Here is a 27,571-nt window from a genome sequence, read left to right as displayed (position 1 = left end):
TCCCTCTCCACTCCCCTCCTCCAAGGACACTAGGGGAGTGATTAAGAACTGGTTCAGAGGCAAGCAATATCACCCTGAACCTACCCCAGAGAAGAGACAGCGCGAGACCCAGAGAACAGTACCGGCAATTTGCCACATCACCTACTTGCCAAGGCCTGAGTTCAGGCTCTGAGGCTTCTCTGTGTTCTGTGGTCTAGTCTGATAGCGTCCAGTGCAGGGTGGGCCATGCTGCTCCAGCTGCCAGTGGCATCAGCAGCTCTAAGGAGAGACACCTGAGGACAGAGATTTTAGATCTTGAAAGAGAAAAGTGCTTTAGCCTGGCTGTTAAAAGGCGTTCCCACCAGGGGCAGCAGAAACTTCCTAACAGTGGGGGGCCCATCAGCACCCAAAACCATGGCCCCACCGCCTCACACTGCCCCTCCCCAAAGCCCTGCCCCCACACCACCCCTTCCTCCTGAGGCTCTGCCCTAGCACTGCCCCTTCCCCCAAGACCCTGCCCCTTCCTCCCGTTGCTCACCCTTACTGCCATGGCCTCCTCCCCCCGAGTTCCAGCACCCCTGGTTTCCACCTAAGATTTCAGTCTCTTTCTTGTCTCAGCCATTTGGGATCTCAAGCACACCAGGCTTGTTGTTTGGCATGTGGAATAGGTTTTTTTATTATTAATCATTTCAAAAATGTGAAGAGCAGGTCAAATATTTGATGATAGCCCCGTGTCTGCTTTGGGACTGATTCACTGTGTGATGAAGTACAAGAGGCAGAGTTAAGGTATTTCCTGACTTCCAGAGGTTAATTATTCATTCTGATGAAGTTCTTTATATGTAAAGTGTATATTAGGCCTGAATTCATCCCGGTAAAATTTGCTGTCCGTAGTCATTTGAAATGTGAAACGCATTCACTGCAGCTGTGTTTGTGCCCCTTCTTGTGTTTGACCTCCCCAGATAAGCTAGCGAACAAACTGACTGGCAGGAACGTTGAAGGGAACAGGGAATTTTAAGACTATTGGAAAGTGCCTGTGCCTTAAACCTGGGCCTAAGAGCTATGCTCATCCGATCAGAGAACACAAACGTATTGTGTGTAATGTCTCTAGAATCAGCACAGCTTGAAGGTTGAACAAACTGGGCACAGGCTGAGCCGGAATGATTTGCTTTAATTGTTCAGCAAGTGACTTTGCATAGCAAATACATTGGAATCAATTGTAAGCTACCTGTGGGCAGCTGGTAAACAGAAAGAGGCAAAATGAGTGAAATGAATTATTTATTAAACTCAAGTGTGTGTGAGATTGAGAGAGAGAGTATCTATCTGGGAAATTCCTCTCTAGATTGCTGAGTGTCTGGAGCCCCACTGTTTATATGGAAGCGAGCTAGGATTCTTCGGTACAGAAATGATGGCCTTTACAGTCCCAGAAAATAAGATGATAGCCAGCATCATGGGCTGTTGGTTCAGAGTGTCCTTATCCGCCTAATATTGGAAGAAGGTTGAATAGTGCCGGATGGTTTCGTATTTGTTTATAGCGTGGTCTTCCCCCAAGCTATCGTTAATAAGGAATGTGTCCATGTATGTAGGTACCAAGCTGCCGTATTTCCACCTGTTCAGGAGGATCTAGCAAACCAGAAAGCTAGATGTGAAGCATATTCTATGTAATAGTTTAACTTGTACATCTCTTTGCCTGGCACACTATAGGTACGTCTACACGCGAGGTATGATTTCCAGCTCGTAGAGCTAGCATGCTAAAAATAGAAGTGTGGCTGCAGCAACATGAGCAGCTGTATGGTTAGTCACCCCAAGTATGATCCTGTCTGAAACCTGAGGCACATACTTGGGTGGTTGTCCCATCCCACCCTTTACATTGCTGCAGTGATATTTCTATTTTTAGCACACTAGCTTGGTCAGAGCGGGTATGTTTACTCAAGCTGGAAATGATACCTCCTGCTCCAGTGTAGACATACCCGAAGGGACAACCTTATCTGCAGGGATTTCCGAGTTCCCCAGCAAACGGGCAACTCCACTACTTCCGCTGGAAGGCTGTTCCAGAGTTAACTACATTTATAATTAGAACATTTTTCCTAATCTCTAAACTAAATCTCCCTTGCTGTGGATTAATCTCATTGCTTCTTGTCCTCCCTTCAGAGAAAATGGAGAACAGTTCATCACCATCTTCTTTACAATGGCCCTTAACATATTTGAAGATTGTTATCAGGTCCCCCCCCCCCCCCCGTCTTCTCTTCTGAAGACTAAATGTGGCCCAGTTTTTTTGCCTTTCCTCATCAGTCAAGTTTTCTAAACCTTTTATCATTTTTGTTGTTCTCCTCAGGACTCTCTCCAGTTTGTCCTCATCTTTCCTACTGTGAGACATCCAGAATTGGACACAGTCTCCAGCTGAGGCCTCCCCAGTGCTGAGTAGAGTGGGACAATTACCTCCTGTGGCTTCCGTACAACACTGCTATTAAAACAACCCAGAATGATAGTCACTTTTCTTGCAACTGCATCCCATTGTTGACTCATATTCAATTTGTGCTCCATTATTACCCGCAGTCCTCTTTAGCAGTACTATCACCTACCCAGTTATTCCCCCGTTTGCAGTTGTGCATTTGATATTTCCTTCCTAAGTGAAGTACTTTGCACTCGTCTTTAGTGAATTTCAGCTTGACGAATTCAGACCAATTCTCAAATTTGGCAAGGTCATTTTGAATTCTAGTCCTGTCCCCCAAAATGCTGACAGCCCCTCCCAGCTTATTGTATAAACATACTTTCCGCTCCATTATCCGAGTCATTCATGAAAATATGGTCTAGTACCGGATACAGGACTGACCCCTGCAGGACCCTGCTAGAGACACCCTCCCATTTTGCTAATGGGAAGAAGTTGGGGGAGGGGGATTTTGTTTGTCAGTGTTTGGCTCTAGGGAGCTTTTACGAGCAATGAGGAGCAATAGGTAAAGCTACCCAAATGACCCGCTATTTTCCTTAAACACACAGTGGAAAAGCACAAGCAGATCAGCTGCCCTCTCCAGACCGGACCTCGAACAGTCCCTGGTGTCAGCGAATTGCTGCCCCATCTACCCCAGACCTGCACTGTGCCTCTCCCTAACTCCCACTGTGCTTTGCCTGCAGAACGTGAAGGACGACGGACAGCATGCCTGGAGACTGAAGCACTTCAAGAAACCTGCGTACTGCAACTTCTGTCGCACCATGCTGTTGGGGGTCCGGAAACAAGGCTTGTGCTGCTCCTGTGAGTCCCGCCCTCCTAGCCCTCTGCGCCCCATGCATGGCCTGTCGCACTGCAGCACACTGACCAGCGTTCAGCCCCTGCCCTTGCTTTGCAGCACAGCCCTTGTAATTTCTTTCAGGACGCTTTGGGTGCCACAAGCATCCAAGGAAAGCAAGTCTATTGCAGGAGTGGGAGGGTGAGGTTCTGTGGCCTATGATGTGCAGGAGGCCAGACTAAATCACTATAGTCCTTTTTGGTCTTAAAGTCAATGAGTCTATAACCCTGGACCCAGATAACGGGGCTGCAGACGGAACCCTGGCCCTGGATAACAGGGCCACAGCCAGAACCCCAGCTCTGGATAATGGGGCTCTGGCCCTTTCTTGCTTTCCTATCCTTAACAAGTGGTTTGAGCATTGGCCTGCTAAACCTAAGGATGTGAGTTCAATCCTTGAGGGGGCCATTTAGGGAACTGGGGTAAAGATCTGCCTGGGGATTGGTCCTGCTTTGAGCAGGGGGTTGCACTAGATGACCTCCTGAGGTCCCTTCCAACCCTGATATTCTATGACTCTATGATTCTAACAAAAGCTGCATTTGCGTAACTTGACATGTTTGATTGCAGTCTCAAAAGGCTGGGAAATTCAGAGATTAGTCTGAACTTCGATCCCTAACTCACCTGGTTTTGCCCAAGGAATGTAAAACCTTCCCTTAGTCCAGGTCCTTCTCCCGTGCCTGGAGTGCCCTGGCCCAACCGGGGAGAGCTGAGAATGGAGTGTCAACATTAACGCTCAGCCAAGCAAACAACCCCTCCTTCCCAGTAAGGCACCTCTCTTCCCAAGGTCCAGAGACTAGATAACCACTGCACTGAGGTCCTGTTCTCCTCGCAGCTGCTGAGTTCCGCTGGATCCTCCAAAGTGCTCATGGTCAGGTTCAATACCGCAGCTCCCTAGACAGTTATACGGTGCCCATCACTCATCTCTGCCAGCAGGGGGCACTGCTCTCCCCTCCCTGAAGCATCTTCCTCCAGGCTTTCTGCTCTCCTGTTAATTCAATGGTAGAGACTTGAGACTGCAACTGCGGAGCAGTGCCTGGGAGGCAGTGAGTGCCTAGCTCCCCCTGGAGGTCAGTGGAGTTTGAAGGTGCTCAGCCTTTCCCTGCATGTGCTGCTGGAAACCTGCAGGCTCTGGCTCATTCTGTTTCAAAAGCTAGCAGGCAGCCTACCCCTTCACATGGCAGGCGAGATGGTGGGTAGCTCCCACTACTTGCCTTCCTGCTCTGACTCTGGCTCTGGCCAACACAGCGCATCACCTGGATGCATGGGAGCTCTGGCTCTTGTCTGTATCCTGGGGCGGCTCTGAAGTGTATGCAGCGTGCATGTACTGAGGGGTCACAGCTGACTTCTTTTCCCCTCTCTGCTGCAGTTTGTAAATATACCGTCCATGAACGGTGTGTGTCCAAAGAGATTGCCTCGTGCATCAGCACATACGTGAAATCCAAGAGAAACACAAATGTGAGTAGCACGTGTGTGCACGACTGCTGTCTGGTTTCCCGTCCAGCTCTGCTAACGCCCATGCAGGATGTGCTGTTATCGGAGACAGCCATGGGATTTCCCTGTGAGAGTGGCTGGCAACTCAGCTATGTACCTGCACTCAGCAGGGGAGATGAGGCAGTGGAAGGATGGGCACCCCTCACCCCTTCAGTAACAGGACTTCCACTCTACCTTAGCTGGGGGGTTAGCAGACTATTGGCCAATGGACTCACCTGAGATGCAGCTGGGAGTGGTCCAAAGCTCCACCAGAATGGATACTGGGGACAGTGAGGATGGGGCCAGTTCCCCCCCCCATATAACCACCCCTGCCCATTGACCTGCAGCTCCCTTTGGTTCCCATGGTTTGCACTACGTGCCAGGCTCTACAAAGGTATAATAGCACTGGCTCTCCCAAGGAGGAGGAGCAGCAGAGGATGGGGCCGGCAGTCTTCCTTGTGGCTGGCTGGCCATACGGGGACAGCCTGCATCCAGTTACCCCCTCAGAACAGGGCAAAGAGAGATGTCTGAGAACTTGGCAGAGCAGCTCTTTTTAACAGGACAGCGCCTGTTGGTACTTGGGCCTCTTTGCCGTTGTCTGGTGTGCAAAGCAGGCCAGTGTCCAAGGGAACGGAGCAGTGGCAGTCCAGACCCCTCTTTATCCAGGGTCTCCTGAGAGACCTTTGACTCAACAGATTCCCTGTGTGTCCAAGTCCCATTGCCCGTTAGCCTCTGGGTTTCAATGCTGGCCCAGATGGCACCATCTCTCTTTAATTTCTCACCTGTTCTTTCAGGTCATGCAGCACACCTGGATCGAGGGGAACTCCCCAGTCAAGTGTGACCGGTGCCACAAAAGCATCAAATGCTACCAGGGTATTACTGGGCTACACTGTGCATGGTGTCAAATCACAGTGAGTACATGGAGAGGACGCTATGCAGGGATGTCAGGGAGACTGAATGGCTCCGGGGGGTGCGATACACAAAACCGTTTGCTCTTAGGTTACCAGCCCATGTCAGGAATGTTCAAAAGCCCATTACCACCTGGCAAGTAGAAGAAGAGCTGCTGGCCTGTGTGAAATGAGCAGGTACCCGCCCCATTCCTTGTGAGCCCTCCTATGAATTGCTGTTACTGTGAGTGCTTAGCGGCTCCACTGAGAAGCCAGCGGCTGGCTCGGTGTGAACAATGAATGACTTACTTGTGACCCCACTATATCTGGGTCCAGGTCTGTCAGCCGGGGCTGCAGGGGAAGCTTGTGTCTTTTCAAGCTGTGACTGAGCAACTGCCATCAACACTGGGCTCACTCTGCGGCCAAAACAGGTGGCCCAATGCACAGGCTCTGCGAGGGGGAAGAGAATGGTGCCAGCTCTCCAGGAGAACTGGGCTACCCGAGCTCTTCGGCTGCCCTGGCGGCACTCACACAGGGTCTGACAAGTCCCACGGCCCGTTGTGCCAGCATGACAAATACAGGCAATGGCCTCTGCCAGTGGGAGGGAAAGGCTGTGGCAGGCCTGGAGAAGCCTCAGTTGGTTTCTCAGCCCACTTTAACCGTCTCTTCCTTCGGGTTAGAGATGAGATCTGAGAGGCGGCCCAGGGAGGGACAGTCACCCTGGCACTCCCTAGCTCAGGGCCGAGGATTTGGCAGCTCAGGCATTGTGCTGCAGGAACCCACAACACGTCACTTTCCCCAGCACAATGGCACTTAGGGGTGGAGCAGGTTGCGACCCTTCCATTGGCACAATGCCCCTTGCAGCAAAATCCAAGTGTTCCATGGCAGAAATCCGAATGAGGCCAGGAAGGCTCTTGTTAGTTTCATGCTCCACCTGTGGGGAAACTGACACGAGCCAAGGAGGGCGGCTGGCAAGCAGAAAAACTCTGCCTCGGTTCTCCTGCAATGGCACGTTCCGGAGATCCCTTCCCCCCAAAATGGCACAGTTGGGACTTTCATCTCCATCTGAGACAAAAAAATATTTTTCAAAACTGTGACATGTAGTAGAGCAGCCCTGAGCCCTCTTCCCTTGAGATCCTGGCAAAGTGGGGGACGTGACAAGGGCAACAGGAAGAGGGCGGAAACAAGCAGGGACAGAATGATACGAGGGGATTCCAGGCAGCAGGGAAGTGGGGAGAGCTACTGCAGAGAGCGATTGGCATGGGGGATAAAAACCCCTCAGCTGAACTCTGCTCCTCCTGCTTCAGCCCATATTACCATGCCCAGGGCTCTCTGGTCTGTGGTGCTTGGGGCTTCCATGCATAATACTGTCAGCAAAAAGGGTTGGAGAGCCAGAGCTGAGAGGCCAGCTGCCTGGAGGGGAGGGGCAGGGAGAGGAGGCAGTCATGCTCCTTTCTCTCTCTTCCCAGCTTCACAACAAATGTGCCTCCCATGTGAAGCCAGAGTGTGATGGGGGGCAGCTCAAGGATCACATCTTGCTGCCCTCTGACATCTGCCCAGTGGTTCTGGTAAGTCAGCCTCTTCCGGCCCTTACGGCAGTGAGGGGCACGGGCGTGCACATGCCCTCTTCAATGTCCCCTCCCCCCCCAAAAAACCTATGGTAACTCAAAGCCACATCTGCTTGAGTGCATGGCTCCACCCTGCGAGCCCCGCGGAGCAAGGCAATCCTAAGACAAGGCAGCAGTCATCCCAACCCGATACCAATAGACCTGCATCAGCCCAGTAGCATCGCAGCCCTGCAGCATGCTCACTCCTCTAGCAACAGACATGATGCCGCCCACAGGGCACCCCTCAAGGAACCGCAAGGCACAACCTTAACTCTGACCACCGCATGCTGCTTTAATTTGGAAGCTTGCAACTGCAAATATGAAAATGCTATCCTGCCATGCGCCGGATAGGTAAAGAGTGCACAGCTCCTCATACCCACAACATTCCTGGCCTTACTGAACACAAAGAAACCTCTTCAGTCCAATTACACTATGGCTTTCAAAGGATCGGCTCAGTTTTGCAGTGCGCACCGCCCAGCAAAACCACACACACATGGGTGGCAGGTGAAACTTCCCCTCGGGGAGGCGAGCTCCCCGTCCCCCACCTCTTCCTTCCACAACCCTGCCCACACTTCACCCCAAGCCCCATCCCTGCTCCACCCCAGACTCCGCCCCCTCCCCTGCTCAGCCTCGTTTGCTGCATGCGTCTCTCCTCTCCTACCCCCGCTCCCTGTTCAGTCCACCCACCACCACCGCTGCTCAAAGTATGCATCCCTCCTCTCTCCCCGCCAATCAGGAGGGACAAGGCGGCAGGGGAACCAAGCAGGGAGGAGAGGAGGAACCAGCGAGTGGCGGCGGGGACCTCTGGGATGCGGGGTGGAGTGCTGGAGTGGTGCAGCCAGGTAATGGCTGGCAGAGAATGCTGAGCTTTTATATGGGCCATGCAAGTTCCAGGGTGGCTAAGGAGACGGTATCTTCCACTCAGCTTCTAGATTCATCTATAATCTCCCTGGGGAGTCCAAGGGACCTGGGAAGCTGAGTAGCAGATACTGCCTCCTCAGCCGCACTGGAACCTGCATGGCACATAATAAATAAGCATAAACTTCCAGCAGAAGCCCACTCCCAGGAGGGAGGGGAAGGGGCAGGGCCACCATGGCCCAGGCACTTGGCCTGTTATAACCATGCACACACAAATGTCTTCCCCCACCATGTAGCAGGTTGTAACTGGGCCTATGGAAGAAACCAGCAGATCACAGCTCCGACTGTGCCATGAGGAGGCATCTCCCGTCCTTCGGTGCATACTCTCTGGGGATGGCACTATTGGAGTGAGGCTCAATGGATGCGGGGGGCAATGCTTGCAGGCTGCAGTTGTGCTGGGTGTGGCTGTTACCTTGGCGTGTGATTTCCAGGTCTTTGAGCGACTGTGACTTGGCTCTCAGTCAGGGTGTTCGGTCCTGTGCCTACACTATGACCACTGTCGTGGAAACTGCAAGGCTGTCAGCCCCTCATGCCCCCATGGGGACTTGTTTCTGCTAGACCAATCCTGGAAACTGGAGTCTGACAAACAAATGCCCCTTCTTAGCGCCGCTCTTCATTCGTGTGTTAGATTCCGTGCATCTTTTTCTTTCTAAAAGGACAGGCAGTCCCACCCCAGAAAATCAGACAGCGATTCCCCTGCCAGCACCTGTCCAGACGACACCGCCCAGACCTTCAAATTCAATACCACCACGTTGGACGGGCACGGCCTGCAGGTAAGTGGCTCTGAGCTGCCTCGGTCTTCAGGAGGCTCAGATGCTGACCTGGGAGTGAGAAACCCAGGGGCAGGGTGCTGAAGTCTCAGGCCCAGGCCAGCAGGGGATGAGAGTCTGAGGCCACGTCTATATGATGCGCCATTTCGGCGCGTTAAAATCGAAAGCTCGGAGTTCGATATATCGTGTCTCGTCTAGACGGGGATATATCGAACCCAGAGCGCGCTTACATCGATTCCGGAACTCCACCAAAACAAACGGAGTTCCGGATTCGACATGGCGAGCTGCGCACATCGATTCGGCGCGGTGAAGACGGGTGAGTAACTCGATTTTAGATATTCAATTTCAGCTACACTATTCTCGTAGCTGAAATTGCGTATCTAAAATCGATTTTCACGCGTCGTGTAGATGGGGCCTGACAGGGAGCTAGACTATTCTTGCACTCTGATGGCTGGCTGGGGTCACGTTCCCCCTGCTGGCCAGCTCTGCTTGTGTCTACTGACTTCCAGGTATTAGAATGAACTCTGGGACAGCCTGTCCTGGCGTGTCAGTGACCCTGCAATCCTTTCCCCACAGAGGCCTTTATTTCTCTCTTGTGTAGCCTGTTGTTTCTGAGGCACAGCTTCAGTGAGCGGTCAGTTTATGGCACTGGTATCATCTCCCTGTTTCCCTGTGCTCCCCATCCATCTCTTGCATCCATCTGTTCTATAGACTGCAGGCAGGAACCGTCTCTTTGTTCTGTGTTTGGACAGCACCTGGTGCAATGGGCCTGGGGCCTGCATCATAACGCCCATCGTTAATGATGAAAATATCAGCAGGCAGAGCTGAGCAGCCACACGGCTCTGCCCTGTCCTGTCCCCCATCATCCGCTGGGCAATTCCCCACTGGGCGTGGAGCCATGGTGTGGAGCCTGCACTCAGTGTCCCTCACTGGTGCCTTCCTCCGTGCTGGGTTCTCTCCATCCTGGCTTGTGTTGCGTCCTTTTCAGCAGGCCCTGGTGACTCGAGCTCATCCAAGGCTCCCCCCCTCCCCCCCCCGTGGATGAGTGGTTTTCATACATGTCTCAGGGGCGGGCCATGTTCTGCTCTTCGCATTTCAGATCACCCCCAGGCCTGGGACCCACCCTCTGCTGGTGTTCGTGAATCCCAAGAGTGGAGGGAGACAAGGAGAAAGGTACGTTCTCTGCTCCCCGGAGGCACTGGCTGAGCATTTGCTCCCTCCCCAGTCAGGCCTATGGATCTGGGGAGCTTAGGGTCAGGTAGAGATGAGGGGAGCTGCATGGGACAGAGGCAACCTGCACAGGTTCCCCTGGGGCAGACTGGGGGCCCTGTTACTAACCATGCTGGTCCTTCCATGGTATGAGTAAGCTGGAGCTAGTCCGGGCCGTCCTTCACCTGCCAGCCAAGGGATGTTTGGGTGAAAGTTGCAGTATAGTGGGGAGTGCTCGGGGTGCCCGGCTCCCTGGGGCACTGAGTTTTTGCTGCTGACTTTTCTTCCTCTCTGTTTGTGTTGCTAGGAGCCCCACATAATGAGCAAAGATTAAGAGTAAACAACAGCAGCCCCTCCTGGTGGCAGGCTCTGGCCGGGATTTCTGTAATGGGATCTGCCCAGGGTCAGCCTTGCCCTGTGGGTGGATTCTCTGTCTGCATCCTGTAGGCCAGACGGCCCATTTGCATGGCTCTCCTTTCTTTCCAGGGATAGTTTCCTTCTGTTTCCGTCTCTCACTCGCCTTCTATTTCCACAGAGTCCTTCGAAAATTCCACTATCTGCTCAACCCCAGACAAGTGTACAGCTTGGACCGAGGGGGACCAACTCCTGGGTATGGAGATGATAGACAGCCCTCATCCCCAAACCCCATCCTTACCTCTCCCTGCCACTGTCGTCCGCTCCCACCCCCCTGCCAGCAATAAGCCATCCCCTGTGATCACCTGACTTTCCCTCCTTGTGCTTCCACTTTCCAGGTTGAATTTTTTCCGGGACACTCCAGACTTTCGTGTCCTGGCATGTGGCGGGGATGGGACTGTTGGCTGGATCCTGGACTGCATAGGTAACTCGGGATCACAGGTGCCCAAGAGACCTGAGCTAAGGAGCTGTGTAAGCTGCCGCACCATGGAGCAGCCGCGCTTGTAGCCTGGATGGGACGCTGTGATGGAGCTCACTGGTCTGACTCCGTGTGGTGGGAACAGACCTGCACGTCCCCAGAAATTAGGCTAAGGAGCAGCAGGGCCCCATTCTGCCCTAACTCTCTTCTCTCCTGCCTGACTTGGCGCTGGTTTACTGCTGCCCCCAAGCCTTCCCCAGTGCTGGGAAAATGCCTGCCTCCTGTTGTCTGGTTTATTGTCCACAGCAGCCCTGCTCACTGCCACCCCTCTGGCTTTGTCCTGTCCCTGTCATGTTCTGCAGCCTCCCCTCTGCTCCTCTCTGCTCCCATGGCTCTTTGGTTCGAACCCCTCTCCACACTCTGCCCCGTGGCCTGCCCACCGCACCGGGTCACATGGCTTCTCCCTGGTGTGCGGAGCTCTCTTCTGAAGACACCCCTCTGAGCCTCTATTGCTGCCCTGTGTTAGGAGCCGCCTACCAATGGCATATTCTTGCAGCTCCTGGCAAGCAGGCTGAGCTATCAGACACTGGCTCCTGCCTGCGAGCTGCCCTCTTGTGGATGGAATTGCCAGGGGTAGAGGACACCTGCTTGCTACCTGGGTATGCTCATGCTTTCACATGCATTTTCCCCATTTCCAAGCTGGCACAGGCTCTCCCTGGAATCTGCAGTGCCACGAAGAAGCAGAATCACTCTGTTTTTTCCCCAGAAAGGATGAGTCTGGTTTTCAGCTCTTTGCGCTTTCCCGGGAGCCTCTGCATTGTGGATGATAGGACGGGGACTTAGCTGAGAGGCCGCTGGCTTGTGTCTGTACTAACAGCCTTCTCTCTTTGCATTGCAGACAAGGCGAACTTGCTGAAGCACCCCCCTGTAGCTGTCCTGCCACTGGGAACGGGCAACGACCTGGCCAGGTGTCTGCGCTGGGGAGGAGGTGAGGCTTCCTGACTTGGCCAGCTGGCTCACTCCACCCCGAGCACCACAGAACACACTTCTAAGATGCCTTTAGTCACGTGCTGTACATCCCGGGGGCAAACTGTCCCTTCTCGGGATGTGTGGACGCATGGCACAAAGTCACCACCGTGCTTGCTATCCAGATGCACGAGGACTCGCTGTTAACGCTAGTGAACATGGCAAACTCAGCTGCATCAGGCTGAAAATGTACCCTGGTGAGTCACCCCTTTGCTTTCCTAGACACACAGCTGATCTGCTGGAGCGGCCCAGGCAAAGGATTCAAATTCTTATGGGGTGTGAGGGGCTTTTCCTCCTTCTACCCTTGGGGGAGGGTGTGGCCTAGTGGATAGAGCAGTGGACTGGGACCTTTGGGTTCTATTCCTGGCTTTGCCGCAGGGTGACCTTATGCAGGCCACTTAATGCTCTGTGCCTCAGTTTCCCCATCTGCACTGACCTCCTTTGTAAAGCGCTTTGAGATCTAGCTCACAGACAAGCTAGGAATTGCCATTTCGAAGTATATCACCTAGCTAACTGGGATGAGGGAGCTCCTTGGGATCTTGTCATATTCTCCTCTCATGTGTACCACGTACACCAGAGCTGCTGTTTCTATAAATAGGGAATAATAACAGGGAGTTCTCTCTGTCACCACTGCAAGAGTCACATTTCATGGCACACTTTTGTTTCCAATCTCCCCCATCCTCCCCCTGAAATAGCCTGAGAATTGGCTTTCTGTGGGAATGGTTTATCAGATGCTTCATCAAAATGCCAGCAAAGGAGAAATGAAATCCCAGCTGAGGCCCCGATCCTGTAACGTGCTCCCGGCCAGCAGACCCTAGCACCCTCACAGAGCATCGCCTGGGCATGGGAGTCCATGTCCATGGAGCAAGCTACAGGGTCCCGGTTAGAATGGCAATCTCTCTTACAGCAACGGTGCCTTCGGCCAGCGCCTCACTCCATGTAGCTAGCCTGCTATTGCACTCACATGCAGTTGTTGTTTTCTGAACAGACACAGGCCCTGCTCTGAAGAGGCTGTGCTCTGGGGCCTTGTCTACACAGAAGAGTTGCGCCAGATTAACTTGCATCAGTTTAAAAACTGCTGTTGTTAAACAGATGCAAAGCCCTGGATGGGTGCGCTAATTTCAGTGTAGCTTAGCTGGTAAGGAGCTGACTTCAGCTGCACAGATATAAACAGAAATCAGAGTGTCTACGTGGTGGGCTGCAATGGCTCCATCGCACACCTTTAGTTAAACCAGCACAAGTCTGTGCACAGAGCAGGCCTGAGAAGACAAGCCAGCCCAGGGGATGGGCGAGCGAGGCACACATACAAGTACAGCAACCAGCTGCACGTGTGAGAGTGTGACAGGCCCTTGTCACATGGGCTCCATTTTTGTGGGTTATTAAGTGATACATCTGCATTGGCCTCTCTACCTGCTTATTTGCAAAGCTAACCTGTCTGCATCTACGTCTCCACCGAGCTGTTAGTGGCAGCTGTGTTCTTAGAATCATAGAATATCAGGGTTGGAAGGGACCTCAGGAGGTCATCTAGTCCAACCCCCTGCTCAAAGCAGAACCAATTCCCAACTAAATCATCCCACCCAGGGCTTTGTCAAGCCTGACCTTAAAAACCTCTAAGGAAGGACATTGCACCACCTCCCTAGGTAACCCATTCCAGTGCTTCACCTCCCTCCTAGTAAAAAAGTTTTTCCTAATATACAACCTAAACCTCCCCCACTGCAACTTGAGACCAGCATACTTCCCTTGTTCTGTCATCAGGTATACAACTGAGAACAGTCTAGATTCCACTCACTTTGAGGGAACCAACACCTTTCAGGTAGTTGAAAGCAGCTATCATACCCCATGATTCTTACTCTCTGAACAGACACATGAACAAATCCCAGTTCCCTAGCCTTTCCATCATCAAGTCATGTGCTCACCTGCCCCCCTAATCTAAACATTCCATTTGTTGCCAACTTTACTACCAAAAAACCACCACTCCCCAACAAATAAAAACAACTACTCTAACCCTCTAACACACTCCAAACTAAATATCCCCTACACTCATAACTACAAAACCAATAAAACACCTAGGACACAAAAAAATCTATCTCTTCACCATCCAATAAATTTTTCCCTACTCAACATCTTAATTAATTCTGTATCCAAAGAACCAAACTAACTCAGTGGGAAGCACCAAACAACAAATCTCACCAACTACTAATCACCCAAAATGACAAAACACGGTCTCATAGGTGGGCAATTAAAATCCCAAAACATATGGGGAATCAAAACTGGGGTAGGCCAGTAAACTGGCCTGGGAAAATTATCTGTGGTTATAGTGGATCACAAAGAATATGAGCGCAACAATGTGATGCGATGCCAAATAAGTCTGATATGCAGGTGTATTATAGGAATGTCATATGTAAACACAGACGGTAATTGTTCCACTGTACTCAGTAGTGATGAGGCCTCAGCCGGCGCACTGTGTCTGATTTTGGGCATTATACTTAAGAAAGATGTAACAAATTGGAGAGAGAGTCAGAGGAGAGCAAAAAAATGGTAAAAGATTTAGAAACGGGAAAGATTAAAAACTGGATTTTTAGTCTTGAGCAAGAGATAGAACTGAGTTAGAACAGATAAAACAGTCTTACAAAATATGTTTGAAGGACTGTTTATGATGCCAGAGGATGATTATTGTTCTCCATGTCATGAAGGTTTGGCAAGAATGCAAATGGATAATCTGCACGCAAGGGAGATTTAGGGTTAGATTAGTAGGCAAAAATTTTCTCACTATAAGGATAGTTTAGGTACTACCGGAAAGGTTACAAAAGGGAGAATTTGGAATGCCTGTCTTTGAAGGTTTTTAAGAGCAGGTTAGAACAAACACCTGGCAGGGATGTCTAGGTATAGTCTGAAATCCTGCTTCAGTGCAGGGGCTTGGACTTAGATGACCTTCTCGAGGTCCACTGTTGAAGGGCCGCGAATTATCTGTGATTCTGTGATACTCTCAGAAGATATATAACATGTTAAAAATTACATTAAACATATTACAGCCTCGAGACCTCTGACGCAGTACAGCATTTCAAAAAACATAGCCTTCAATTTTTTATGACAGGAAAGATAGTTATAAATAACATTTAAATAACAGTGTTTGAGATAGAGACTAACAGTTTTCTACAGTAATAAGCCCTGCACCAAAAAACGACAACAACATCAAGGTCCTTTGAACACACAATTGCTATCAGAATAATTTATATTTATAATTATCACAACCCATGCAGACATCTGTGTAATGAAGATGTTGCCATATTATAACATTTAAAACATGTGGTACAGTAATATCTTTCGTGATTGACTCGTAATATATAGGATATCTAAAGTAACAGCCATGTTTTCACTGTTCATTGACTTAATATATTACTTCCTTTGCCCGTACCAATAGCAATTGATAAAAATCACAGAATAACTGTAATGAAATAAAAAACAAAGAACAAAGAAAAAGGGGTCAGAATCAGGTTGTTATATCGGATAATAACTAATGTATTATTTTAACTTGATTTAGTTAGGCAGTATAATCACATAAAGGTATTCATATCTTTAGGTGAATGACATCATTATCCTTTTGTATGCTTTAATGGTAAGGGTAATACATTTGTTTACTTGCATAGTGTCTTAGGTTATTGTTTGTTCTTAATACTTTGGTTACTTGGGAATCCCTAATTTTAAGAGTTGTGAATGAGGCTTATTTTTATTTCTCGGTAATTATAATATTTTTAAAAACCATGAACAGGCTGCATTTCATAAATGTTATTTGTGACTGTATGAGAACTTACATAGATCAATTAATATATTTAAGAACTATTTACGATATAGAAGGAGAGCTTGGGATGCTCCGCCATTACTGTTGGTTTGTAGAATGTAGAGTTGATCAAGACGATGTACAGTACATTCATTAGCCGATATAAAACCTTTCAAAGTGGGGAGAGTGTCTATTATAACAAGTTCTTTCTCAGGTCCACAATAGGAATCGGCTTAAACTATCTTCGTGCAAAAATAATAGGTGGTCTAAAAATTCAACCCAGAACTCTGAGAAACAATGAAAACTACTGAAAGGTCCAGGTGGTAATGAACCTTCATCTTCTCCTAACCTGTAGTTTGTTTCAATTGAGTGGCACTAACCTTTCATGCCAACAACATTCGGAGTTTTGTTCTAATGACTGTGCGTCAGCTCCTAGAACTTGTGGAATTCTAAGAGGACGAGTGGATTGTAAATACTTAAGTAGAGACCGTGTACCCTTTGGTGCCCGTATATAATAAAGAACGACACGAAGCTCTGAAGGACCTAGGGAGAGTATGTGCGGGTACGGAATGATCACAAATATATAGGCTATGAGAGAGAGATAACTCGTGGAGTGCCAGGAAGTGCCGAGTATGGTGAGTTGGGCGCACGAATTGGGGAAAAACGAGACGAATCAAGTCCACATCAATTAGTTGAGCGAGAGTGATAGTCGGGAGGATCGGCTGGTACTAGATTAGGAAGGATCTGATGACTAAAAGGATGGAAAGTCTCTGACAAGGTTGGATCAGTCATCAGGTAGTGCCAGGAATTTTGAGGTGTTTATCTTGTCTTTTGTGGTTCTATATGAATGAACCGGCTATCAAACAAGCACAGAAGTGAGCCTCACATCAATAGAGAAGCTCACTAGATGCTGACATAGGCTTTTCTTTTAGTAAATCACTGAACGTTTCATTAGAGGACATGTCTGCAGTGGATTCACAATGTAAGACTAGCTATGTCTGGAGTAGTTACTAGAATCTGGAACATGTACTCGACAGAGTAATATGGTGTGAAAGACCCCAATGCACAATGGAGTACAGAGGAGCTGGTAAGGGCAGATATACTGGTCATCTCCGGATGAGGTAGTTTTCTGTCACTGAGTGACGCAGAGCAGGGGCTGCACTAGAAGTATAATCAGGAACCTGCTAGAACTATATTAAAGGCAATCAGGCTGATTAGAACACCTGCAGCCAATCAAGGCAGGCCTAATTAGGTGGCACCTTGGGTTATAAAAAGAGCATCACTCCCAGTTCAGGCAGGGGAAGCCAGAGTAAAGGGAAGTGCATGTGAGGAGCTGGAGCAAGAGGCACAAGGAGCTGAGGGTGAGAGGGTGGTGCTGCTGGAGGACAGAAGTACACAAGCAAAATCAGGCACCAGGAGGAAGATCTGTGGTGAGGGATTAAAGAAAGTGTGTTTGGAGGAGGCATGGGGAAGTAGCCCAGGAGTTTAGCTGTCCATGCGCTGTTATACCGGGAGGTACTTATAGACAGCTCAATCCACAGGGCCCTGAGGCGGACACCCCGAGTAGACGGGCGGAAGTCCCCCAAATTGTTCCCACACTCCTGATTAAACCAGAAGGAGTTGAACCCAGACCTGTGGGGAAGATTCACTGAGTGAGCAAATCTGGCAATACACGCAGGGACCCGACACAAACAGAGTAGTAGGAGGAACTTTGTCACAAAATGGAAACTTTGATATTTTGAAGTGGTTATCAGTGGAATAAAGGCCAGAATAATACTTGATGCACTGGAATCTTTAGAATAAGCCACCTCAAGTAGGAGGACCACTGAAACTTCCCCTTTTTAAGCTTGCTCTTTTTGACACCGCAGACACTCACCTGAATGTTAGTATTCATGGGGTAACAGTGTTAGTCTCCTATCCACATAAAACAACTAGGAGTCATTGGGAACCTTTAAGACTAACAGAAAGCTATGCCCAAGTAAATCTTTTAGTCTAAGTACCACCGGACTCCTCATTGTTTTTGGTAATTGTTTTAGGAAGGAATAAATGGTTGGAATCACCAACTGCATTATTCTGGTTTACCATACCAACAGAAGCTAAAGAAGTGAAATTATTGCAATGGTCTGTCAAGGCCAAATTTCGGGGCTCTTTGCTACGGTAAAGGACCTCATAGCGCTAGCGTTTATTCAGGTCCCACTCAATAGTCCATGTCAAGTTGAACTGTTTGGCTGTATTTGTGATTACTGTTGTTTATTATCCCAAAGCAAATTAATTTTAGAGGCTTCTTTTGCCTGAACCATGAATTGATGTAGTGTATGGATATGGGATGTTGTAACTTCTCCTGTGCCTTCCAGGTTTTCCTCTCTCAAACACTAGATGTGGAGCGTAGAGTGTGTTTTTTAACATGATGTGATTATCTGATGAACTTGTTTTCTATCTGCCTGATATCTTAGTACATAGAAACATCCAATAGTAAGAGCAAATTTGAGTACACTTAATGTACGACACATGCATCTCCTAACACTGCCACATTGACTATCAGGTCAGCATGTCCTGTTCATTTCCATTGATTTCAGTGAAGGCCAGCAGAAGGCTAAGAGCAGGCAGGTGGGAATAGAAGCGCAGCTGGGAAGTGGTGTTAAAAGGGAATCAACATAGTTGAAAAAGAAACCCACATTAAACACCTCAGATAAGCTGAACTCTGACTGTGCTCTATGCTATTGGAAACTCATGTTTCAACTTTAGATGTGGAGAACGCCGAGCATTTAGGATAGTACCAACTTCACAGTCAGGTAGTGATTATTCATGGTGCATGCCTTGCTGTGGTTGCAAAAACCAAAAGGATTACATGGAAAAATGTCGCAAGCTGAAACGATAGAGAGGGTTGCTGACTTACCTGAATAAAAACGCCTCTGGTCTCCGCATACGACTGGAGAGCAAATCAACCAAGCTCAAGCACACAGAGTGTTCTGGCCAGCAGTGGCAAAAAATTGGTTAGTAAGCAACACAGGCCAAGGTAAAGAGATGAAGTAGGACACAGTGTGCATCTTCACTGCCAAAGAAGCAAAAAGTACTGCATCAGAGTTTCTCCAGTAGAGTTCCTAACGAAAAATGAATACTTCAACCCCAGCGAATTGGGATGCGTACACCGTGTAATGTTAAATGAGAGTAACTAACAATTATTCAAAGCAGCTCCTCAATTGATAATCTAGCAAGTTTTACATTTCCATGCAATGCATTTTATAAAACCTGTTTTTTTTTCTATCCGGTGAACATTCAGTTCATCAAGTTTACACAGAGTTAAAGAACCTGCACCAGAATTGGACCTTTGGACTTAGATTGCCAGGCTGCAATGTGGAAGAGGTAGAAAGAAGGCAAGGGAATAGCAGGGAGGCCAAAAATAACTAGGGTGGTAGAGAAGAAAGCAGGATAAAACACGAATAATTTCAAGAAAATAAGATGAAAATAGTCATGGTTTATGGCCAAATTCAGTTCTGTGCAGCCAAAGGTATAATCTTCATTGAAGTTAGAGTTTACACCCAGTTAGCTCCATGTCTGAACTTGACACATAATAACACAAGAGATTATATATTACTATTCCTCTCTTGTATTTGTGGTTATAGACCACTTTTTTTCTTTCCTAGAAAAAATATTAAAGGCAATTCTTGCCAGACTATGTAAATTGCAAGAGCCCCATTTGTCTACCTATATTTTCTGTATTGATTTACAGCAGCCCCAAGGATCTAATCCAAAGTGTACGTGGGACACAATCCCTAGGCTGCAGAAAATGAATAGCAAAGTTTTTTAGAAAATAACCCCATTGCAATAGTAGGAAACCCATTATGTCTAATAGTAGGGGCAGTGAAGGTGAGACAAACATTCTGCCAAACTTTACCGCCTCATCTACGTATCGTTGCAACATGATTTCAAAAGAAGAAAATATCAATAATTTGGAACGCTTCCCTTTATTGCTAGATGGCATTAACCGCTGTGAAAATAACTAACAAATCCAAATCCTTAGAGTATCGTCATACAAGATAGATAATTAATTCCCATTTTACAAGAGTCCTTTAGCCAATTTTTGCCTATGCGAAAAACCACAAACGTTATTGCATTAAATACTCCTGAGAGGATGCAAGAACATAGATTATAATGACTGATATCAGGGCTCTTCTCGGTAAGGATTCCATACTTTGAAACTATAACGCGGATCCTTCTTTTATAATTTGCGCCTATGGTCGCGACATACATCAATTGAATAGTTTAAATAAAAAGCGATGCGACCTGCACAATGTTAAAGTAGTCTTACTTCAGAGGAGATAAATGCACGAAGAGGCTATACACATAGCCTCAGTAGACTGAAAGGCTTTGTATGTAAAGAAATTATGTATTAACAGTTGTTCCTTGAATAACATTTGGAGAAGAAGCAAACAGCAAGTAAACATAAATCCTAAGCATTACAATTGATTTTTTCAAAAGAGTATTTCTAGCTGGGTTTACATGGTAGATAATAAGTCAGCAAGAGCTAGGACAAGAAGATCTCAACGTGTTTTCCCTTTAGTGCAGCCAAAGGAAGACGCGACGCAGTCCAACAACAGAGAATTTCACTGAAGTTTATCCATTAAAACAATCAAGAACTTGCAGATAAGTTAAAACATGAAAAAGAAATGGATTCCCAATGGTCATAGGGCTTCGAATTGATTTTTTTTTTTGAGAAAGTTTAGGTACTGTTCCTCCAATTTATTCTGAAACTGCAGAGTTATTTTCTTTATCATTTTAATAATGTACCATTATTAATTCAAGATGTATTGTGATAAGAATTGAAAGTTCCCATTTTACATCTGAGGGCATTGAAATACTACAGAAATGTAACACATTGGTTAAAACGGTTTTTCATACAGGTTAGTGTCTTGACTGTTGTAACCGCAAATCTGCAGTAGAAAAACTGAGGTATCTTAAAAATGCACTGGTTAAGTGGGTGGGGTTTATTGAAGTATTTTAATTTACATCTCCTGGATACCTACAGGTAACAGATGAGCCTGGTAAACACCCTTTGCGATATATCTGTTATCAAAATGATTGGATCACCTATTTCTTCTCACAGTTGGAGTCCATGGATCTTTCTTCAGTAACACAACCAGCTAATTACTGCAGGCCCTGTTCCAGAGTGGCAAAATTAGTGGCACATAAATGCAACTGACATAGGATGAAAACACTCTCAGACCTCTTTTCACCACTTTCCATATTTTCTGACTCCACCCATTGCAAAGATATCCTTTTAAATCAGTCTGTGGGACTCCACATTTGCATGTAAATAATCTTTACATTAATGGTGATTTAGTTGTTCCATTTAGTTAATACATTTGCAGTACAATTATAAATAACTATTATGAATACCAGTAATTACATAAGTAGCAGTAATTAACAAGTGTAATAGCATATAGGGTTAATATTGTATCTATTCGAAGTACAGATTGCAATAGGAAAATCTGGCAGCGACAACTAAACAAGAGTATCTGATAAGAAAACGTAATTCAATGTAAAAACATACGTATTCACTATGTAATTATCATGTAAGTAAAGCAGAGCGCTTTCTAAGGCCACATCGTCAGTTGGGTTGTAAATCCAGTGTCGTTGAATGTGATCTTCCAATGAAGCAATGCCAATTTAGATACGGACTAGAAGAAAGCCCATTATTTTAGCGCCTCTTTTAATGAAACTTTCCAGCATTGCCCTCAGCTATCCTATGTTTTATTTGTTTCATCTTTTCCAGAGTATGTTTGGAAATGAGGTTTAACGGACACTCAAATAAAATGTTTCAATTCACATATCTTGACTTAGCAAAAGTTATATGAATTATAGTAAGGGAAAGTGGATGAATTCTGCTTGTGACAGAGCAACTATTTTCTTTCACATGAATTGGCCCTCAGTAATTCCTAGCTAGTGGGAGGTTGCTCTCGTCAACTTTCTCTACTGTGGGCTTACAAGAGTTGTGAAAGAAAAAATCCCAATAGATTCTGAAAGATTGAACTTTGCCTGTAAACTGGAACTTGAAATGGGGGCCAGTTGATAAAGCAGAGCTCATGCTCTGTTTGCAGTCAAATTTCCTAAAGAGAATTGACACTCCTGACGAAATGAATAGTAATTATAACATGAAACTTTGCCTGAAAAAAGCCCTCCTAAGGGAAGAAAGTTGATCAAGATGATGGGGGAGAAAGCTACACTCTCCTATGTACAATTGTTTTAACTACTATGAATAATCAAGTCCAGCAAGAGTTTGATAAACTGGTGTCTGAAGTAAAAAAGGCAAACTGACTTCATTTGTTATTTAAATATGAAAGCACAAAAATAAAGTACGTGTAATATATGGCAAGCACACTGCTGGCAGTGATACCATCACCTAAAGTTTGAACATCCATAAGTATGAATGTTTTACTATATTGGTTTGCATAGACTTAATAGAACAGTACTTAAACGTTACCATATGTATAATGCATATCATGCATATAAACCTCTGCACCTGCAGAAATACCTCTAAAAGTTCTTAATTCTATGTTGAAACAACATTAATTAACCCATAGATAATAAGTAACTGGAAGCTTTAATATGAATATAACAGAAATATGTAAGTTTTCACTAACAGAACAGAATTTTAAAATAATTACCGCATGTTACCTTTTAAGTTGTCAATCGGTATGTAATTGCAATAATCAACATACAAGACCATTTTTCCAAGACTCAATCTAAAAACTGCCATAATTCGCAATTCGATATAAATAACCGTCTGCCCAGTTCATGATGAATCCTAATGTCTAAATGACAAAGTCGCACTACGACCTCATACAGAGGCAGACAGATACCACCACTAAAATGAGAAATCCAAGAATGATTGGCATAGGCTAAGTAAAGATTATCCTTCAAGATAATCACACAAGCAGTCACTTTAAGATATGTTGTGTGCATATAAGGACACTGTATGATGTTTCACTATTGCTCTTAACAGTGCAGCTGGAAATATTTCGTTAGCAAGAAAACATCAGCAGACAGAGAATCCGAGAGATGTGAATGTTGAGAGCAATGTCATTTAATATGAGGCACTTTATTCATTGCGCAGACTCTATCTGCTCTGATATCTAGCACTGAACAGTGATTAGTTTAGCAAACAGAGAGGGATTTAGAGACAGATCTCACAGGATTTATTTCTACATTTCACAGACACGTGACAGAGAACAGCATGGGGGTAGATAATTGCCTCTCATTCTCTCTCCTTCCTGGCAAGTTATCGAGTACAGGGGACTTTTTGGAGCACCGGGTGACAAAAACATCATCCTTATGCATATTACAGAGCCAGAGCACATATATATTTTTCCCCTTAAAAGAAGTGACATGTGACAGACGGATTAGCACATGCTAACACAAAGCTATTGGCTGCCATGGAAAAGAAAGTATATTATGGTTAACCTGTTCGCTGGAGTATCTATATCACGCTTATACAACCTTTGCCATTAGTCAGGGTTGGAAATTATGGATAGTCTATACAATGGGTATATTGGCAGTCTCCAGCTTGAGGATTAGTTGGAATAGTTAACCTAAAGATAAGCAGTAGACATTTGATATAAAATATCACGGCCTCTGTGAGGTCTCCTTATAATATGATGTTCTAAATAAGGACGAAAACATCCTCATCAACTGAACCTAACAGGAGAAGTGATATAGATCCTAGAACTTACTGAGTAAGTCCAGAATATAGGCAGTGCAATTGGCGCTAGTATAATCGGGGACACTGTCTCATGAACATATAGCTCTTTCATAATTGAGAGATACAGATAAATAAAAATGAAATTGCCTTGCGAGTCATGTGCTTATAATCACTCAGCTTCGTAAGTGCCGCTGTCCAGAATAGTTCTAGAGCAGGCAGATAATTTCTGAATTTGTTGTCTCACTGTCAGTAAGTTATGTAATTGGTATCCACCTTGCCTTACTCTCTATCTTATATTGTTATCCATCAACTAATGTGTATAGAGAAAATTAAAACCAGACAGCAACCATACAATCCACGGTATCTATGCTTATTCGTACTCACAATGCCGGTCACGTGGTCAAGTGTCGCTCCGACGAATCTATTCGCATAGCCAAGCGAGTTTTTTTCTCCGTTAGTAATGTAGATTGCATTCATTGTTGCCATTGAGAATAAAAGATGCATGTGCTATTTCAATAGATACATATTTGTGCTTGTTTATCCTTTGGGTTGGAGAGGTGGCCTATTACAAAGAAGATATTACAACATTGCATGCCAGGGACCAAACCACATGCCACAGACAGTGCATATTTCTATAAAAACTGTTTTATTACATGGGCGTTTTGTCCCTTATCGGTCTTTCCACCCTCCATATAATGAGCACCTATTGGAGTTATTAAAATCACAATGTTAGTTCAATATCATTACATGTGTAATGGTTCAAGTCCAGTTTTCAGGTCCCCTTGAAGTACATCATATCAGTCAAGGCAAGAAAAAGATACATGACAATGATTAATCAGAGACAACATTTGGTTAATTCCAACACTCTCTCAACTGGTTAATAAGTCCTGATATTTTCCTGTATACTGTTCTAGGTGGCAATACAGCTGCCAAATTGAATACTCCTTGTAGGACTTCTCCTCCTAATCATAGGGTAGTAAAGCGCTGATCAATTTGTACTTTTGAAGCTAATTAAATATTGGGTTCCTCAGATAACACCCAACATTTAAGGGATCCTCATATTCATGTGTGTACAGGTACTGTAATTTATTTACTTCACCAGGGTGGCTTCAGTGTATTTTTACCTTGCAATACATTTCAGAACGTCTACTGAATAATCACATCGATCAGCAGAGACTCAGACATGTCCCTGCTGTAACTCAAGAATGCCAAGTATCACCTTCAATCAATTTAATAGGATGTTTTGGGAAAAGAGGTGAATCAAAAGCACTGGACTCCTATAGGAGTAACCCTATAACAAATGAAGGATGAGTATGCTGGGGATCCTCCTCCACAACTCTCCCCATAACCAGCATGAAAACTCCAACACAAGCCCTCCCTACCCCCTCCTTACTCCTCCCTCAGTCATTTCCTTCCTCCCTCCCACTGACTAAGCCTTCCTTGGTTGTACTCCTAGCAAGACGGATAGGCGATTATACGGAAATGCTCCTATGATAGTTTAGAAAGATTTTGAGTCTTCTGGTCAACTTACAGCACAGTTTTTGTTTTTTTTTTTTTTTTTTTCTAATTCCCCCGTACATGGATCATTCTGACTCCGCAGTGAGGTGGGTGGCTTTCCCTCTGAGCCAGAGGGTGAAGGGCTTCCTCTGTGCCTGGTTGGTGAAGCCAGCTGAGCTCTTGCCCTCTCACTGAAAGTTTGAGAAGGTTGGACAGGAAGTATAGAAGTGGGGACCACAGCTCAGTGGAGAGAAGTCCAGAGATGGACACAGATGCCTCTTGCTTGCTGCAGTCCTCTTGGAACTTGTGGCCAAAACCAGGCTGCGGCCTGCCCCCAAAGGAGCTGAGCCCAGAGAGGAAAACATCTGGATTGCTGGCAGCCTCATACCGTGAATGGAGATGGAGGACCTGGGCGCCGAGCCCCCATCCCCCCCCAGTTGTGGTAGGACGGGTCCCAGGGAAATCAGACTTTGTCCCGTTATTTACTGTCGTACTGGAATCGGTATGCTACAGTTAGGATCCCCACTGACCCAGTGGCACAGGTTCTCCGCCACTGTCCAGGCCGCTGGGCATGGGACCCAGTGGACTATGGTGGGCCCTGGTCACCCTACCCCCTGCTGCAATCCCAACTTCTGGGTGGCAAGCTGCCACCATAGGCAAACGGTTGTTTGCAATGCTTTCCCTGGCCCGAGAGCCAGAAGCTCAACATACTGTTTTGTGGCTCTGCACTGCTTTGAGCAGGGCCTCAATTATCGTAGCCCTTAAGTCTCTAATTCCCCCTGCGACTGGGCTAACCACAAGTGAACACAGTGAAGTGGAAGTGGCTCTCTCCTATCCAGAGAGGGAAAGATAACAGCTAAACCCACTACAACTCCACATTCCTCACCCTTTGCCTAACTTTTCTGATGCACTTCGCTTCTTTCTAACCAGTTTCTTGCCCTCAGAGTAAGGTCTTGAACATGCAATCAGGGGAAGAGCCTTCAAGAGAGAGAGAGCAGACCATGTTAAGAAGAAGTTCCTGCGTGCCCTTTACACATACCTGCTAGTAAGACTCTAACCTGAGCTCTCTTCCCATCAGCCACAAACTATCCTTACAGAACCCTTGTCAGACCCCACTTCCCTTCTTTAGAAATTAACCATTTCAATAGGTGACCATCCTACTTTGGGTTTGCTATTCCTGAAACATAAGGTACAGAGTCACAGCTCCTTTTTTCTGGTGACCACATTCCAGCGATTCTGTCTAGACCTGTCTTGAAGACATATTTTTAATGGGTATCCTAGCTATTTGGACATAAAAACAAATAAAACTGATTTTTTTGGTGAGATTTTTTTGTTTTTTTGTAATCATCTCTCAGTGCCTATTTTAAACATTCTACTTTAAATGGGTAAGTTTTTAAAGAAGGAGAGCAAATTTCCTGAAAAATTATTTTTTATTGATTCAGTTTGGGAATGGTTTTTATTTATCATGCAGGACGTCTATTAACTCTTACTGCTATGTAGAAGTAGGCTAACTACCAGAAGTGTCCATTCTTTCCTTGCTAATCTAATAGCCTTGACTAATAAACCACAGCGAATAATGAGCTAATATGATTATTATTTACATGGTTACATGTTACTTGTGCTACATGGTACTTTGTGCCTCATAAAATAAAGCACATCTATAAATACAGACTAAATAAGTAGTTACATAAAAATGATCACGGGCAAAGAAAAATTTTTAGGTCACAATAAGGAATTATTTGAATGTTATCTAATCAAATCTAAAATACAGAAATATTGGCATGGGTGGTGCTTTGTTTGTGAAGTTCGTCTAACTAGTTCTGAAAATTATATGATACCCAATAAGATAATGCAAATATGAGATAATTGAACTTGTTGGAGATTTATAGATCAATCAGTGTCACCTTTTGCACTTTTAAGATCTGTTAATGATTCAATTACATGCTGTTATGGTCATTTGTCAAGTTTTTCCAACAAAGCAACAATTGCCAACCTTCTCTCCTCATCCCTACTTAATAATGGGAGGAGCTCTTGGTAAAAATGAGACGTTAAGTAAGCCTTCTTTAAATCTCTCTAAGAACCCACTAATGATGGATGTCTCAAAGCACTTACAAATGTTTAGGCAATTGAGGTCTGTGACTTTTGATTAATACACTAATCATAGCTGTACACTGTTACTTGTGTTCACCCATCTGTTGGTTATCTCTAGACTTATGCATAGAATTGTAAAGTCTTGGGGCAGAGACCAAGGTGGTGTGAGGGAGGATGAGAAATACAGTGTTACTTTCTTGAGCATGGAAGAAGTGGGAATGTAGAACAAAGCAGAAAGACCATAAACAGAAATAGTAGTAAGTAATTTTGCCCTTTCATTGTACATCTCTTCTCCACTCTGCCAGAGACAGGGCAAGTCCATCTGATTGTGCTGCTTGAAAGACAATGATCCTGAAGAACAGCAGAGAAGCAAGTGAGATCAACATGGGTAGTGCCTTAGGAATGTGAAAGGAGATATCATGTTGTCTTGAATATCTGTGGTAGATTCCCTTCAGCTGTCATTCCCAAGAAGTAAGATCCTGTCTGATGAATGCCTAAATAATATGATGACTAGCTGCTACTAAATTAAA

At 46.0% G+C, this 27,571-nt stretch overlaps 1 protein-coding gene across 4 annotated transcripts in view; it reads left to right on the top strand.

Annotated features, from left to right (window-relative positions):
* The window catches only part of DGKG (diacylglycerol kinase gamma), a 178,717-nt gene that overhangs the window by 74,196 nt on the left and 76,950 nt on the right, over positions 1-27,571 (top strand). For all 4 annotated transcript variants that reach the window (XM_075068609.1, XM_075068611.1, XM_075068610.1 and 1 more), the window contains 9 exons: positions 3,109-3,226; positions 4,624-4,712; positions 5,522-5,638; positions 7,084-7,182; positions 8,796-8,912; positions 10,009-10,082; positions 10,654-10,728; positions 10,871-10,956; positions 11,849-11,938. In XM_075068609.1, coding sequence (XP_074924710.1) covers positions 3,109-3,226; positions 4,624-4,712; positions 5,522-5,638; positions 7,084-7,182; positions 8,796-8,912; positions 10,009-10,082; positions 10,654-10,728; positions 10,871-10,956; positions 11,849-11,938 — 865 coding nt within the window. The remainder of the gene's footprint in view (positions 1-3,108; positions 3,227-4,623; positions 4,713-5,521; positions 5,639-7,083; positions 7,183-8,795; positions 8,913-10,008; positions 10,083-10,653; positions 10,729-10,870; positions 10,957-11,848; positions 11,939-27,571) is intronic.

This window comes from Chelonoidis abingdonii, chromosome 8 (genome assembly GCF_003597395.2).
Source record: "Chelonoidis abingdonii isolate Lonesome George chromosome 8, CheloAbing_2.0, whole genome shotgun sequence".
Taxonomy (NCBI): domain Eukaryota; kingdom Metazoa; phylum Chordata; order Testudines; family Testudinidae; genus Chelonoidis; species Chelonoidis abingdonii.
The sequence above is the reverse complement of the archived record's forward strand: the minus strand, read 5'-3'. Positions and strand labels throughout refer to the sequence as shown.